At 44.4% G+C, this 16,550-nt stretch overlaps 1 protein-coding gene across 1 annotated transcript in view; it reads right to left on the bottom strand.

The window, feature by feature from the left end:
- Nucleotides 1–13,356: 13,356 nt before the first annotated feature.
- GPA33 (glycoprotein A33) overlaps nt 13,357–16,550 on the bottom strand; it is a gene marked incomplete at its 3' end in the record, with an annotated part of 34,250 nt that continues 31,056 nt past the window's right edge. The window contains exons 5-7 of the mRNA XM_081226120.1: nt 14,894–15,013; nt 14,031–14,163; nt 13,357–13,495 (exon numbers count right to left, since the gene is read on the bottom strand). Coding sequence (XP_081082246.1) covers nt 13,357–13,495; nt 14,031–14,163; nt 14,894–15,013 — 392 coding nt within the window. The remainder of the gene's footprint in view (nt 13,496–14,030; nt 14,164–14,893; nt 15,014–16,550) is intronic.

A 16,550-nucleotide genomic window follows, 5' to 3' on the forward strand; every position in this document is an offset into this window, starting at 1 on the left:
TGGAGCCATCTTCCAGCTTTTTCCCAGAATGATGATCAATCTTCTCCTTCATTCCAGCAGACTTGCAAGCAATGTGAGCTGTGTGACAATCCAGCACAGGTGCGTATCCAAAACTGACTTGGCCTGGATGGTTCAAGGTAATCCCTTGAGCTGCGAAGCCAGCTGCTTCCATTGGCGGGTCATTTTTGCTGTCACCAGCTGCATTGCCACGACGAACATTTTTGACAGGCACGTTCTTCACATTGAAGCCCACATTGTTCCCAGGAAGGGCTTTCAAAGCTTCATAGTGCATTTCAATAGACTTTACTTCAGTTGTAATGTTGACTGGAGCAAAGGTGACCACCATGCCAGATGTGAGAACAGTCTCCACTGGACCCGCATGGACAGTACCAATACCACCAACTTTGTATATGTCCTGGAGGGACAGATGCAAGGAATACACTGGCTGGTATCTTGACAAGTCAGTCTATGGGAGAAGTGATCCGCTTGCCTCAAAGGATATGGCTTTAGGTTAGGTGTCCTGACATCCCTTCTTAATGGGATTAGTATTGGCCATGTGTTATTTGCCTTCGCTGGGGTGCTGTGAGCACACACTTCTGGTCTTAACTTTTCGTAGACTTCAAGGGGTGGGGTGTGGGGGGAAGCTCTGTCTGCTTTCCTGGGGTTTTTAGTGTTTGCCAAATTTCTTGAGTCCTGTTCAAACTTTTGCTTTGGTTCCCCTTTTCAAAGGCCTGCCAAGATGCACTAATAAGTATTGCTCTAATTCCAGCATTCCTCCCTCACTGGGATCTCAGTTTGGTTTGTGTGTGGGTACTGCCAAGTAGGCTTCAGGTGTAGAGGATTATCCCTATAAAGGAGGGTGGTGATCTTTCAATTAAAATATAAACCCAGCTGGCTAGTTATTTGCATTTAGCTCCCTATGTGAGATAACAGCAATTGAAATTGTCCTGCCCTGGGAGTGGCTCCTGGCCCAAACTGAGTGCCCTTTTGGTTCTTAGATGGTGATACCAGACCAATACCCTGTGGCCCAGAAACTAACAAGATTTTCTAATTGATCCCTAGAAGGAGGGAGAGTCCTGAGCCCCAGGGTCAGGAATTGGGGCTGGAAAAGAATGGAAGGTGGAAAAGAATGGAAGGTGGAGGAAAGGGTGGATATATTGGCATAATAGCCAGAGCAGCTGAGACACCTAGTCAGCTGGAAGGAGTTAAGGTTTGAAGCAACATATCTTCACTCTCATTCCCTTCCTTTTCTTGTTTTCCCTGATGTAAGAGCACAAGTGCTTGCACATAAAGGATTTCATCATTCTCTGCTTCTTCACAAAATAGCTATAGAGTCATTCAAAAGCCACTGTAAAGCCATAAATAGCAATTGATCATCCCTAACCATTTATGCTTCGGCATCAACCAACTGGGATTACAATGCAATTGAAAAGAAACTTGGTTACTGCTGTGACAAACAACTTAAGATAATTACTAAAATGATGACTGATATCATCTACCAGCATACACCAGAATTTTAGGAGTTACACCAGAATTTTAGGAGTTCCATATAATGTCCAGAATATGTACATTAATAATGTTTACCCATATGATACAGTTTTATCACTACTTATTTGACAGTGCTTCCCAAGTAATTCAACATACTGAATAAGCCCAATTAGTTGAGTATTCCTCTCTCTGAGATGGAGAGAAAACAAATAGTTTGAGGTGTTCCAGGGATCCTTTGGAAAACTTCAAAGTTAGCTAGAGGTCAAATGAACCTCACCCAGAATTTGATTTGGGGGAAGTTTATCAAAATATCAAAAAGTTTTAACCAGTGATAATAAGATCTCAATGGCAAATACAGATCACTTAAACAAAGAAACTCACAATTACTAAAAGCAGTTCAACATTTTAAGAAAACTGTGTCCTCTTAGGAAACCGATTCAGGTTTTGTACCACTTTACATTTAACATTCATATTCTTAATTAAGTTCAATTCTCACCTTAGCCAGTACTGACCATGTCACCTTTTTCCCTTTAACAAAAGGGATTTTCATTCCTCATACCTTCTGTGCTGAAAAACACACATCCTACATCTTTGCATACTGAAATGTTTCCCTTATGATTCTTAACCTTAAAACCTTAATCTCTAGTGAAAACCAAGAAGCAAGTAATTGTAAACTGTTTGTCATATCAGCATTTCCTGATTGACAAACTTATGCTTTAGTCTTCCTCTCCTAAGAAGGCAAAGGTAGGTAAACTTAGACCTGGCCAGCAATTAATATTCTATCCTATTTGAAATGACCCAGATAGTCAACAAATTCTCTTCATTTAACTTAGTTTAGTTTCAAGTTACGAAAATCTGGAAACACTGTTTTATATAGACATTTTCAAAGCATAATTATTCCTACGGAGTTTACCTAAAACTCTTACCTCATTTACCTCTGTTTAATTTACTTAAAAGCTTTGTCGTATTGTTATTTTTCTTGCTGACAAACTTTGTAACAGGAATAAGGTCTTATTTGATTTCTAGTAATCCTAGGGACAATAAAAGTACTATAATTAATGTTGATAATTCTAAAGACATGTCTGTATTAATCAAAGCAACAAGATTAAGTTAACTTTAATACCAGATATTAATTCAATATTGAATATTTCCTAGATCACATGAACCTGAAATTCATTCTGGCCAGTTTCTTTTATATTATTTATATAAGCACTTAATTTCCTTTAAGCCAATTAAATCTTTTATAAGTTAGTTTTGGCAATACCACACATCTATAACGAGTACAAACACAAACAAACAGAGACCTCATAGTTCTCATTCCAAAATTTCAGCCATGAATCAGGTACAGCAATATAAAACCCAACAGTTATAAAAGAGGTTGGATTCGAATTGCATTTCTGGCAGATGGGACAAATCAAGGTCACCTGTCTAGATGACTAAACCCTTTTTACTAATATTTATGGAAAAGACACACTTCTATTTGTAGCTTTTGGTGATTTTAAGAACCAAGTGGAAACTTTCTCTCCTTCCTGGGAATGTCCCACTCTTGGACAAGAACAGACAGCTTTTTTTTTTCCTGTTCCTTTCCTCCATTTGACATCAGTAAAAGTTTTAAATATCACAGAACTGACTTGGCTGTAAATGGAGAAACAGTACCAAACAAAATGAAACAAAAAACCCAAAGGACAAACAGAAAATTCTAAATAAACCCTCAAGTTGGGTCTTGAGGGTTTTACATATACCAATGACACAGGAGACCATAAATAATATAATTAACACAGCAAGGGTAGCAGTACATGGTGCACGGGGTTCCGAGATAACCCTGCTAAACCCCTTGTAGAGATCCTAACAGATAATGTGGCCACACGTTGTTACAATAAAATATCGTCTTCCTCTCACCCATGGGTTCATAGCTGTAATCAGATCACTTATGCAAAATGCGCCTCAGAGGGCTTTAGGGATAGCTGAAATCGTCCCCATTTTTAGAGACAAATTCAAGACAAAACACAAACTTCACACACAAATGCTAGCATCCAAAGAAACAAATGAACCAGTACACACATCGGGTAAAAGTCCAACAACTCTTTCCTCTCTCCAACAGGGTACCCCACTCAAATGCAAAACAAATTGGCTTATTCCAGAGAAAAAGCCCCAAATGGAGAGGAATAAAGTTTCCAGCTGTACACACCGGAGCGACTTACCCTACTGGAGAGAGCTCGTCAGCTCCCAAATGTTGATTTGTTGCTCCTACAGCCAAGCGCTGGGGTAGCCGATGCTGCTCTGGGGAATTTTGAAGGGAAGATCCTTAAGACAAGTGGTCCTGGCAGCTGCTAGGCCGTCACCTGAACATTTCCCAACCGGGGTGGGCAGCCACGAGCAGCAAGGCTCCTGGCTGGCTGTGCCTAAACTTGTTATCAAGTCCAAGCTCAAACTGCTCGCTGCACGACAGGCCAATAAATCAAGAGAAGAGTCGTTGGGCCAAGGAATAATAATTCAGAAAGCCAGCAAGCTGAGAAGATGGTAGACTCGTCTCCCAAAGAGCCGTCTTGCCTGAGTTAGAACTCAGGCTTCATTTATACTAAAAGGGGAGGGAGTGAAGTCAAACATTTCCTGGTTCCGGTCAGCCTCCGGAGGGGAGGTGTTGATTTCTTCCTCCCTGCAGTCATTCACAGGTGGGCCTGGTCAGGATGATTCCTGTGAACTAAACAAAGGTATTTTAGCTTAATGCTCATTACCTGGGAGGCAGGGTTCCCAGAAATGAGCTCTTATGTATCATTTAAGCTTATAGGCAATATCCCTTTAGTGATTAACTTGTAATAGAATAAAAAGTTTCTTCCCTATTACAGGTTGATCTTCAGCTTGGGTCCCAGAAGGAGGAAGGTGTGGAGCAAGGCTGAGCTGACCTGAGACGGCATACGTTACATGAGCAAGAAATAACCCTTTGTTATTTTGAACCACTGAGATTTTATGTTGTTACCGTAGCATAGCTTGGCTTAAGCTGGTTGATAACAAAAGACACTTCCCTTGTGTAATTTTTAAAAAGAGGATCTTTTTAAAGATCCTGCAATATATTGTGGCCCTTTCCCACAAGTGGCAAAGGCAGGTATATCTATAGACAGTTGACCGTTGAATAACATGGGGATAGGGGTCCAAACCCTGTGCAGTCAAATATCTGCATATAACTTTTAACTTCCTAAAAACTTAACTACTATTAGCCTACTGTTGACTGGAAGCCTTACCGATAACATAAACAGTCAACTAACACATATTTTGTGTGTTGTATGTATTATATACTTTATTCTTACAATACAGTAAACTAGAGAAAAGAAAATATTATTAAGAAAATCATAAGGAAGAGAAAATACATTTACAGTATTGTACTGTATTTATTAACACCATAACTTTACATTGTCTGTTTACAAGATAAATCATCTGTCAGTACCTACATCAATATCATCTTATATGATACAAAATGCTGTAGATGTTATACGTACATGTTACTAACACCAAACATCAAAAATGAAAAGACAATGTGAAAAAGAAATTCATATTTATTTACAGGTATAATGAATCATGTTTTGATAACGAAGAAGCAGCAATATGATTGCTTTACTGTAGCTAGTGTAATGTTTACAAGTGCTTCATGGTAGCCTAACCTATACACTAGTGAATGAATCATTAAAATGACATGTACACACTGCTATATTTAAAATGGATAACCAACAAGGACCTACTGTATAGCACAGGGAACTCTGCTCAGTGTTATGTGGCAGCCTGCATGGGAGGGGAGTTTGGGGAGAATGGGTACACATATATGTATGACTGAGTCACTTTGCTGTGCACCTGAAATTATCACAACATTGTTAATCTGCTATACTCCAATATAAAATAAAAAGTTAAAAAAAAGATTAAAAGGAAAATATAAGTTTAATGAGAAAACAAAAAAGAAATCACAATAGAGAAATGGTAAGTAAAAAAAAAAAAAAAATGTTTATTGGGCTTCCCTGGTGTCGCAGTGGTTGAGAGTCTGCCTGCTGATACAGGGGACACGGGTTCGTGCCCCGGTCCGGGAAGATCCCACATGCCGCAGAGCGGCTGGGCCCGTGAGCCATGGCCGCTGAGCCTGCACGTCCTGAGCCTGTGCTCCACAACGGGAGAGGCCACAACAGTGAGAGGCCCGCGTACCTCAAAAAAAAAAAAATGTTTATGGTATCCAATATTACAGTCAAATTCATAGTACAGTATTGGAAACACTGTTACATTTTTTAAAAACCCACACTTACCTGTGATGATAGGCCAGTAGGCAGTTTCTCCAATTATGAGAGAGGGAGAGGCATACTACATGATGATGTAATTGTTTGAAAACAAAGAAAACTGAAACATTATTAATTTTATATTACTGTAAATATCACTCACCTTATGCCTATATAAGGATGAGCTATCCACTTCAGTACAAGTCTTACACATGATGTTCTACACGATGAATACTTAAGCAATGATGATGATGATGACACAGAAACTTCTCATACAGTTCTTGCTGTGCAGTTTTTAGATTTTCACACGAAGACACAACACAACAGATAAATCTATTAACAGTAGGGCATGATGATTATTTCCTATTCATTAAGGGGAAGTGGATCATCGTAAAGGTCTTCTCCTCATCGTCTTCACATTGAGTGGGCTGCGGGGGCAGAGGCAGAAGAGGTGGAGGAGGGAGAAGCGGAGGCTGGAGTGACAGGCACATTTGGTGTAACTTTACGGAAATACACTGTAATTTCTGTCTGACTTTTTTGCTTTTTCATTTCTCTAAAAATGTTTCTATATGGTATGCCAATCCTTTTAATTCCTTTGGTGTGAAGTCTGTTAGCTTTTGAATTTCTCCAAGATCTTAATCTTGAAAACCTTCACTCCCCAACTTTTTTTTTTCCCATATCCACAGTTTTTTCATGACATCCCTGATAGGATCTGTTGTAAATCCTGTGAAGTCACGCACAACATCTGGACACAGTCTTCTCCAGCAGGGATTTATTGTTTCAGGCTCCATGGCTTTCATGGCTTTTTCTATAACAAAAATGGCATCTTGAATGGTGTAAACCTCCCAGACTTTCATGATGTTCTCCCTACTGGGGTTCTCTTCCATAGCATTGGCAATCATTTCCATAGAGCACTTCAATGCCTTGTGTTGAAATCATGAGGTTCTGGGTGACCAGGGGCATTGTCCAATATCCAAAGAACTTTAAAAGGCAGTCCCTTACTGGCAAGGTACTTCGTGATTTCAGGGACAAAGCATCGAAGGAACCAATCCAGAAAAAGGGTTTTTATTGTCCAGGTCTTCTTCTTGTACAGCCAAGAGACTGGCATCTGGTGTTTATATTTTCCTGTCAAGGCTGGGGGGTTAGCAGCTTTATAGATAAGGGCAGTCCTGATCATAAATCACACTACATTCGCACAAAATAGCAGAGTTAGCCTATCCCTTTCTGCTTTAAATCCTGGAGCTAGCTTTTCTTCCTTCTAATAAATGTCCTTTGTGGATTTTTTTTTCCAAAACAGGGCACTTCCATCTGCATTAAAAACCTGTTCAGGCAGATTTCTTTTCTCCTCAGTGATTTTCTTAATGGCATCTGGGAACTCGTCTGCTGCCTCTTGGTCAGCAGAAGCTGCTTCTCCTCTTATCTTGATATTTTTTAAGCCACGCCTCTTTCTAAAATTATAAACCATCCTTTACCGGTATTAAATTCTCCAGGTTTATACCCTTCGCTTTCCTTTTGCTTTAAGTTATCATATAATGATTTCACTTTTTGTCGAATCACATTAGAGTCTACAGGTATTGCCTTTCTGATAGCAATCCTGCACACACATAAAAGCTGCACTTTCAATACTAGATTAAAAGGTGTTTTGCAAAAAGTGCAAGGTTTTCGAGCCTGCTGGCATAGCTGCAGCAATGACTTCATGAATTTCCTTTTCTTTTTTTACAATGGTCCTTATGATGGATTTATTATCTTGAAATGGTGGGCAACCGCAGCTGCAGACCTCAATCTATGGTACCTATCAAGCCATTTAACATTTTCTTGTAATGTCATGACTTTTCTCTGCTTCTTGGGAGCACTTCCAGCATCACTAGTGACACTTTGTATGGGTCCCGTAGTGTTATTCAAGGTCTATGGTATTGCACTAAACACGATGGAAAATACACAAGAACCTTGAGATCACTTGTTACTGTGACATGCAATTTCCTGGAGAGATAAACTGCTCACATCATGATTAGCTGATTAGCATCACACAGCATGGTGGACACTTGCTCATCACAATAGCAACAGGAGGTGGCTATGAGATTATATATGTTAGTACAGTATGTACCATAGTTAATTTTATGCCATTATGATTTAATACTGTATCTTTACACTTGTTTAAATTTCCCTCTACTGGGTATGGTTTGTGTTTGTGAGCATAAGTTTTGGTAAATTTTATCTTTTTTATAATATATTTGTGTATATTTTATGATAGTGAATGATAAAATAGATTGCAGTACCTACATATATTTTATGCATTCATGATATACCTATCTTTTTCTTAATTTTTTTGATATTTCTAGGCTATGCGGTTTGTCTGCGAGTTTTTCAAATTGTTGCAGATCTCCAAAAATTTTTCCAATACACTTATTGAAAAACAACTGCATACAAGTGGACCTGTGCAATTCAAACCCATGTTGTTCAAGGTTCAACTGTACTAACAAGAAAACTCAGGTACAAAGATATGCACATAGCCTAAAACCAACACATGTGATAAAAATCAAATTTTTAAAAGAGAGACCCCCCCCCCACCAGCAACACTACGTGAGGCTGCCTGGATCATTTTTAAATTTTGATGAGTAGGTCTCTACAGAAATGAATACCCACGTTGCTTGAGGGTTTGAGGTTGATAACTATGAAACTTGGCACTAACAGCATGGACTTAACACCACTTGTATTTTCACTAAGATTGTTAATGTTTTAAAGTGATCAGGGGACTTCCCGGGTGGTCCAGTTGCTAAGATTCTGCGCTCCCAATGCAGGGCACCCAGGTTTGATCCCTGGTCAGGGAACTAGATCCCACATGCCACAACTAAGAATTTGCATGCTGCATCTAAAGATCCCGCAAGCCGCTACTAAAGATCCCGCATGCAGCAACGAAGATCCCTCATGCCTCAACGAAGATCCCTCATGCCGCAACTAAGACCCAGCGCAGCCAAATAAATAAAATTAATTAAATAAATAATTAATTTTAAAAAATAAACAAAATAAAAGTGATCAGGTTACAAAGCTTTATTGGTGTGCTTCTAATACTAATTTTCTTTTAAGCCCTATTATTTTTAGCTTGTGATTTGGCAGAATGCAAGGTTTTTTAGAAATGCACATATAACGTTATATCTGAAATACCTGTATTATAATAGGTAACTGCCAAATTTAAAACAAACTAACAAAACCCCCTAACTCTGTCTCCACTCCCCCTTTTTCCCCATTCGGTCATCCTGTACATACACATGGGGTTAAGAGGAAATATAGTCAATGGGAAGGGTGTGGTCTTCAGAATCAGACAGAACTGAATCTAATCCTTACTCTGATACTGACTTGCTATGTTAACTCGGATGACATTATCTCCCTGAGTCTCAGTTTCCTCATCCATAAAGTAGAGACAGTAGACAAGCTTTTTCGGAAACTGGCCACAGGAGAGGTAATCTTGGTGAGAAAACTCAATAGCCAATAGCCAAGTGTCCATGAAGAGGCCTTTCCTGGGAGCTGCACTTTCCAGTAGGGACCAGGCATCACCTCTGCAGATGCCCTGGACCCTAAACCAGAACCTCCAGGAATAGGGTCAAGGCCAGAGAAGGTTTCAGAGTCCCCACAGATGACATGATTGGGTGTACACACTGCTACAGAGGGGGAGGGATCCTTGAAGACAACCAACTTCCCTTGTTATGATTCCATGCCCAGTAAGCAGCTGAGGACATGGTGCCCATAGGGTGAGAATGCCTGGGTCAGGTGGACAGAAGTCCATTCTACTTGACAACTGTAAATAGCAAATTGACACTCTGTGTTTATCCCAAATGCTAAAGTTCACTGTACCTCAGCTTCCTCATTTGTAATATGGGCACAATAATAGGATTTATCTCATAGAGTTGTGGTGAGGATTATGAGATGTTATATGGAAAGTGCTTGAAACAGTGGCTGGCTCAGAGTTATCTAAGTGCACTGCTATCTAAGTGCTTGCTATTAGTATTATACATCAGGCTCTGTGAGGTTGGTTAATGTGACTCTGCCTTTGAAAACCAATGCCCTGTCAGAGTGCACAAAAGCAACTTAAGAACAAGACCCTGAACTGCAGCTAATTTACCAAGGTACATATTGCCTGGCAGGGAGCTCTCTGGGCAGCTAGAGTCCTTCTTTTGGTAATGATATGCATGCCTGACCTTGCCATATGCCTTAATATTTGAAAGTACAAGTGAGGATTGCATGAAAAACTGTCTCAAGTGCTTAACAAGTGTCTAGCAAACAATCTTCCCTCAGCCAATGGTAGTCTTGGACTCTCTTTTCAAACACCATTAAGACTCTGAACTGTCAGCTGGAAACCCTGAATTGGGAAGGAGGCTGTACTGTTGGGCTAATGTTGACTGTAAGAGAACCGACAATAATCTGATTCTCACTGAGCTTCTGGATTGAAATAAATTCAGCAGGAGAGTGTAGTGTCACCAACTGATAATGTGATTTGGACGCAAGTAAGAGAGACCTGAAATGGAGGACAGAAGGGTCAGCGTCACCCCCATTCCACTTGTGAGACTCCTCGTTTTCCTTCAAGATGCAGCCCACACATCACCTCCTCTTTGAAGCTTTCCTGAACCCCTCTGGCTGAGTTACTCCAGCCTCCCACCACTGCATTCTTGTGGCATGTTCTCCATTTCACATGATCATGTTCCCGTCTGTCACCTCCATTGGAATGTAGCTCCTCCTGAGTAGTGACGTCATAGTGACCTTTATATCCCCAGCAGCCAGCACTGTGCTTGGCACATAGTAGGTGCTCACAAAACATTTGTAGCTGAATGAATGCCGTTGGTCCCGATTTCCCTCGTTTTCTTGCCTAAGCCTGGAGCTAAGGTGGGTGAACCTTCAGAGCCCTTCCAGAGGCAGAGAGGTGAGCCAAGCCAGGATGGGGGGAGGTGGGTGCCTCCCTTCCACAGCTACCTCAAGAATATGTGTGTAGAACCTTGCACCAGGAGGGCTGGAAGGCACCCAAAGTATCTAGAGGACTAGGAGATGGCCTTGGGCAGGATACAGTGACACAAAACTTTATTCACTCAACAAACAGGTATCAAGGTTTGCGTCAACATGTGCCAGGCCATGAGTAAGATTCAGTTCCTGTTCTCATGAATCTCACAGGCTTAGGCAGACACAGACTGTGGTTATGACAGTACCGTGGGACAGGTGCTGGGATGGGGGGAGCATAGGGCACCACGGGAAGAACACGGAGGAGAGGACCTTGAACATATGGCAGGAGAGGGTGGCAGAGCCGAGCGCCGACTGTGGGGCAAGCTGCTTGGGGAGGAGTCATCAGGTCTCTGACAGCTGGAGCGGGATGGAGGTGGCGCTGCTTCCTCCCCTCTCTCAGGAGGGGTGTTATTTGGAGTATAACTGGCAGGGGCCTCCCCAGCATCTTCCTTGAAGCATATGCACTGACTCCCAGGCACTCGGAATGTTCTTCCACACACAGACAGGCTCTGTCCCGCCCCCGGCAACCACTAGCGACACTGCCTGACCCTACAGTGGCCACAGCCGATGGGACCCACAGGATCTGACCCTCTATTCCTCTCGCTTGACTCCATCACCTCACCTCACCTTTCCTAGGAAGCCCAAGAGGCCCACGGTTGTTCAACATAAGCCCACGAGACATAAGCTCTACCTTGGTATGAATAAAACCCACCTTAATGGACTTGAGGACATGGGGAGGGGGAAGGGTAAGCTGTGACAAAGTGAGAGAGTGACATGTACTTATATACACTACCAAATATAAAATAGATAGCTAGTGGGAAGCAGCCGCATAGCACAGGGAGATCAGCTCGGTGCTTTGTGACCACCTAGAGGGGTGGGATAAGGAGGGTGGGAGGGAGACGCAAGAGGGAGGGGATATGGGGACATATGTATATGTATAACTGATTCACTTTGTTATAAAGCAGAAACTAACACACCATTGTAAAGCAATTATACTCCAATGAAGATGTTAAAATAAATAAATAAATAAATAAAACCCACCTTAAAAAAGAAATAAGAATCTCCACTGACCATTTTATTACTACTGACGGCATTTTTTATGAAGCAAAGAATTTAACAAAATATATAAAAAATCTATTTTAAAAAATCACAGATGGACAACAGATTTACAGAATTGCTTTTCTAATCATCTAGGAAAAAATGACAGTGTTTACTTACTAGTAAATTGCATTTGGGTGAGACCGGCCACTGGGTCACAAGACCCAAGCAGCCAGGACACTGCCTGAGCTCTTAGGAGCAGAAGAAATAATCGACCAACAGGGGAGAGGCTGTGGAAGGGGCAGCAGGACAGCCCAGCCAGCAAAGCAGAGCCGGCAGCGCAGTCAAGTCAGGAACGGGCGAGGTCAGGGCATGGGTTTGGTATCGGGAAACAGAGGTGGACACGTCAGTTACTCTGGTCTTGAGAGGAATCACTATGATCTGAGAAGGCAGGACCAGCTGCAAACTAGCTCCTGTGTGTGTGCTCACATGGGTGTGTGTGCTCACATGGGTGTGTGTGCTCACATGGGTGTGTGTTCCTTTAAATTATCTCCCACTTAAATCATGAAACGAGCAAGTGGGTTTGGGTGGGAGTCATCTGTGTGTCCACAATCCCATCAGGGAGACCAGAGAGCGAAAGGCTCAACCTACCAAAGCGGTTTCCCCAATTAAGCTGGATTGAGCACCCACTAGGAGGGCTGCCGGCTGCGAGGACTCCGGGGAAAGCAGAGGGAGTGAGGCCCATGTCCTGCCCCCTGGAGCTCACACTGTAACACGGGGGGAGAGACATGCTCAGACAACTGTGCCAAGTGGCCCGTGATGGGCGTGGGACAAAGTAACAAGATTGTCCCCATCTGTGTGGGAGATTAGGATGGGGTTATAGAATTTGCTGGAATCTGAGATGGGCCTGGAGGGACGGGTAGGATTTGACAGGCAGAGATGGGAGCTGCGTAGGCATTCCCAGCCAAACAGAGAAAGCAAAGCCCCATGAGGGAGTGTGCAGTGGGAGCTGGGGTGGCCCTTGCAGGGAGCATCTGGAATGTTCAGGAAAGTTGTGGGAGATGTGGCTAGAAAGGGAGCTTGAGGCCAGGCCAACGTGGGTCCAAAGCACCAAAGTTGCATAAATGAAGGGACTCCTTTACATACTCATTTATTCTTTCATTCATTCAACAAAAATGTATTGTGCACAAAACCTCTGCCAGGAGTCATTCCCCTGGGTGCTAGGTGCACAGGTGGAGAGGGCAACTCCAGCCCTCTGGAGGCTGGTGTCACCCCCACGGAGCAGTACAGGAGTGCCATGGGGAGGTGGAGGCCACTGCCTAGTCCAGGGTGAGGGTGGGGCCCCGAGCCAGGCGCAGCAGTGGGAGGGCAGCTTCGAAGGTGAGCGCCCTTGACAAGCTCAGTCACAAGTGAGATCTCCTTGGCCAGGCCAAGCCAAGTCCTCCAGCAGCCGACATGGGGGAAGAAGCATCCCATCAATGACTGGGACCAAGGGTCAGAAAAGTGGGGCTTGGAAAGGAGAGGGGAGGCATGGAGGCAGGGGGATGGCCCCCTAATGCTCCCCCTGACCCCCTCCTGCAGCAGGCCCTGGTCATCGGCCAGCCTCGTCAAGGGACTCTCGGCCGGGGTCCCTCTGGTCTCCATTCTTATAGTCATCCTCGCCCTCCTCTTCCTGTCTTCTGGAAAGCTCTGTCAGCTGCTCTGGTGGCTCCTGGTAGCCTGCCCGATTCCTGCAGCCAGTGAGGAGAGAGGGGAAGGGTTTGCCCTCACTCACTCAGGCCTGAGGGAGCTGGGCCTAGCGCTCCCCCTGCGACAGCCATCAGATCCCCCGTCCCCACCCGTCCAGCGGCAAAGGGACACTGGGCTGAAGGGCTGGGCTCAGAGCGGAAGCAGGGTGGCACGGACTTGAGCTGAGGGCATTATGGGAACAGGCTGGCTCTGCGAGGGGAGCAGGGAGCAGCCTGTTATGGAACCTCCGCACCCCCCTACCCCTGCCCTGGGCACCCACCGGAAACCCCACCCTGAGATCAGAGACTGGAGAACTACAGGCCTTGGAGTCAAGTTCCGGACTGCAGTGCCCCTTTAGGATTTGGATGAATCATTTACTCTTTTCTCAGCTATACAATGGGGGTGATGAAAGTTATTTTTTACTGTTACCAGCTGCCCCCTGGGGTGTTATGAGTGGAAGAGGCTGTGAAGAGCTGGGGTGCATCTTCCCAATGTGCTGAGACCCTTGCCAACAGGCTGCCCCCCCCCGACACTCACGGCCGCGTGACCTCCGCATCCTCAGCCTTGCCCGTCTCCCGGCAGCAGCAGCAGTAGATGATGATGCCGATGATGATGAGTGCCGCGGCCACGCCCCCCGCGATGCCCGCGTACAGGGCCACATTCATGGAGGCTGCGAGAAACAGAGCCGCACGTCCTGAGCCCCAACCCCAGTCCCCAACGCGAGCCCCCAACACGAGCCGAGGCTCCGGGTGGTGAGCACGCCGGGGGTGAGGAACCACAGCAGCAGGCGTCTGGGAGGCGGGAGGCGGTCCCTCTCAGGCTCTGAGCGGCCCCAGTCCTCCTCCCAGCCCAGGTGGCCGCGCTGCCTGCTTCTGGTAGCATTCCATGAAAGTCATAGCCTCGTGGGAATGGGACCAGACAAGGGGGATACTCTTCAGGACGGAAGCGTCGACAAGGTCAGATGGCCAACAGATTTGGAGCCAACAGGCTCCAAAAAAAGTCCTCGGGTGTCAGTCATGCCAGCTCCTACTCTAGTTCACCCCCAAGATCATCAGGGTATCCCACCCCAAAAGGATGGGGTCCTGACTCTGTGGCAGCCCAGTCTAGGCACTTCCCCCTTTTGCCCCCTGAGCGACCCTAAGGGCAGGCAGGACTGAGCAGGTCTCCAGAAGCCAGTCTTAGGCACTATTTCCAAAGAACCTAGGGCACTGGACTGGCCTCCAGATGAGGGAAGCCTGGGACGGGATCATCTGGCCGTCACCTCAGCCACCCTGCCAATGGGAGACCCCAAAGAGGCTGCCCAGGTGACCTCCATGTTGGTCCCTGTCAGCTGACTCTGGACCACCAGCCAGTCTCCTCTGGCATGCGTCCTCCTCCCTTCCTCCCCAGACTGCTCTTACGAGGTCTGACAGCCACAGTGATGTTGCAGGACTCCACCCCTACATCATTCCTGGAGGTGCAGATGTAGTAGCCCGACATTTCCGTGGAGATGTTCTTCAGAGAGAAGATCTGTCCTGTGACTGAGAAGGAAGAAGAGTCAGGCTGAGGAGACGGGCCACCAGAGTAGAGTGAAACGGCTAGGGAAATCCTAGGCAGATACCAGCACCACCACTGAACGTGTCCAAACCTCATCTGGAATATGGAGACAATAGCTACCTCTAGGGCTGCAGGAAGATTAAACCAGGCAGGCTGCACAGTTCTGCAAGTGCTTAGAATTCAGGCAGGCACCCTGGGTTTGAAGCCTGCTTCTGCCACTTATTAACTTTGTGACTTTGGGCAAGGAACTTAGCTTCACTGAACCTTGTTTCTTTGTTTATAAATAAAATAATAATAGTGCCTGCCTCACACAGGAATTGTGAACATAAAATGAAGTACTAACAAATACAAACTCACAACCAAATGCCTGATGTATAGTAAGTCTTCAGGAAACATAATATACATCATACATTGCGTGGAAATGCTTTCTAATTAGACCATATAATTATAACCACTTTTATAATCTTCAGAAACAGAATTCCTTAGCTTGGACTCATGTGAAAGAAGGCTTTAGAATTTCAAGAACTCTGACCTCTGGATTTCTCTGCCATGAGTGGTGTGTGTGAGTGTATGTGGTATTTGTATGGGTGTGTGTGTGTGTGTGTGTGTGTGTGTGTGTGTGGTGAGGCAGGGAGGAGGCAGGCTGTCAGTCTAGACTCTTCCTCTTCTACCACTTAAGTAAGCCATTTAACTTCTGTGAGCCATAGCTGCCTCATCTGGAAGTGGGAGGGAAAGCACCTGATTCTCCTGAATTCAGGGCAATGGTCCAGATGTCCTCATGAGAAACTTTCCTGCTAAATCTATGATCCTATGGATTTCTTCACCTTGAAATGGAGAGCTTTATGTTTAGACAAATTTTTATGTCCTGTCCTCAAAGATGCTCTGTCATAACTGCTGTTTGGGGAGAAGAGTTAGAGACCTTTGTCCTCTAATTTGCTGCAGAGGCTGCCTACCCCACTATCAACAGGTGGTTACACTTCATCCAAAGAAGATGTTCTAAACTGAAAATAGGATCCAGCCACTGCCCTGTTCAGACATTTCAGAGGCAGCCCATCATCTTCAAGAACAAGTCCAGGCTTCTTAATATGGCCATGACATTACAGATCTGGCCCTGGAAATCACTACAGCTTAACCTCTTGCCAGTTTGCCTGGTGTCCAATCCTCTCCCTGCCCAATTCCACTCTGTTGCAAGATTGTATCTCGGTGTGGATTTTTCTTGTCTGGATGTGCTTCCTCAAATACAATGTCCTCTGATTCTTCCAACAATCTTGTATGGTAGATGGAACAAATATTTCTATCTCCAATATCACAGTGGTAACTGGAGGCTTAGAAAAGTCAAGTGACTTGCCCAAGGTCACAAAATTAAGAAATGACAAAACAGTAACAAAAATTCCATTTTAGGTCTAGAACTCCCTGGAGAAGTTAACAACTTACTTTAAAAAAATTATAGAAAAGAGAACAGAGAGGGTGATGAGAAGAGCATTCCAGGACCTTCCAGATCATAGATGAAGAAGAAACACA

Source organism: Mesoplodon bidens, assembly GCF_964165515.1.
Source record: "Mesoplodon bidens genome assembly, chromosome: 2".
In the NCBI taxonomy this organism is placed as follows: domain Eukaryota; kingdom Metazoa; phylum Chordata; class Mammalia; order Artiodactyla; family Ziphiidae; genus Mesoplodon; species Mesoplodon bidens.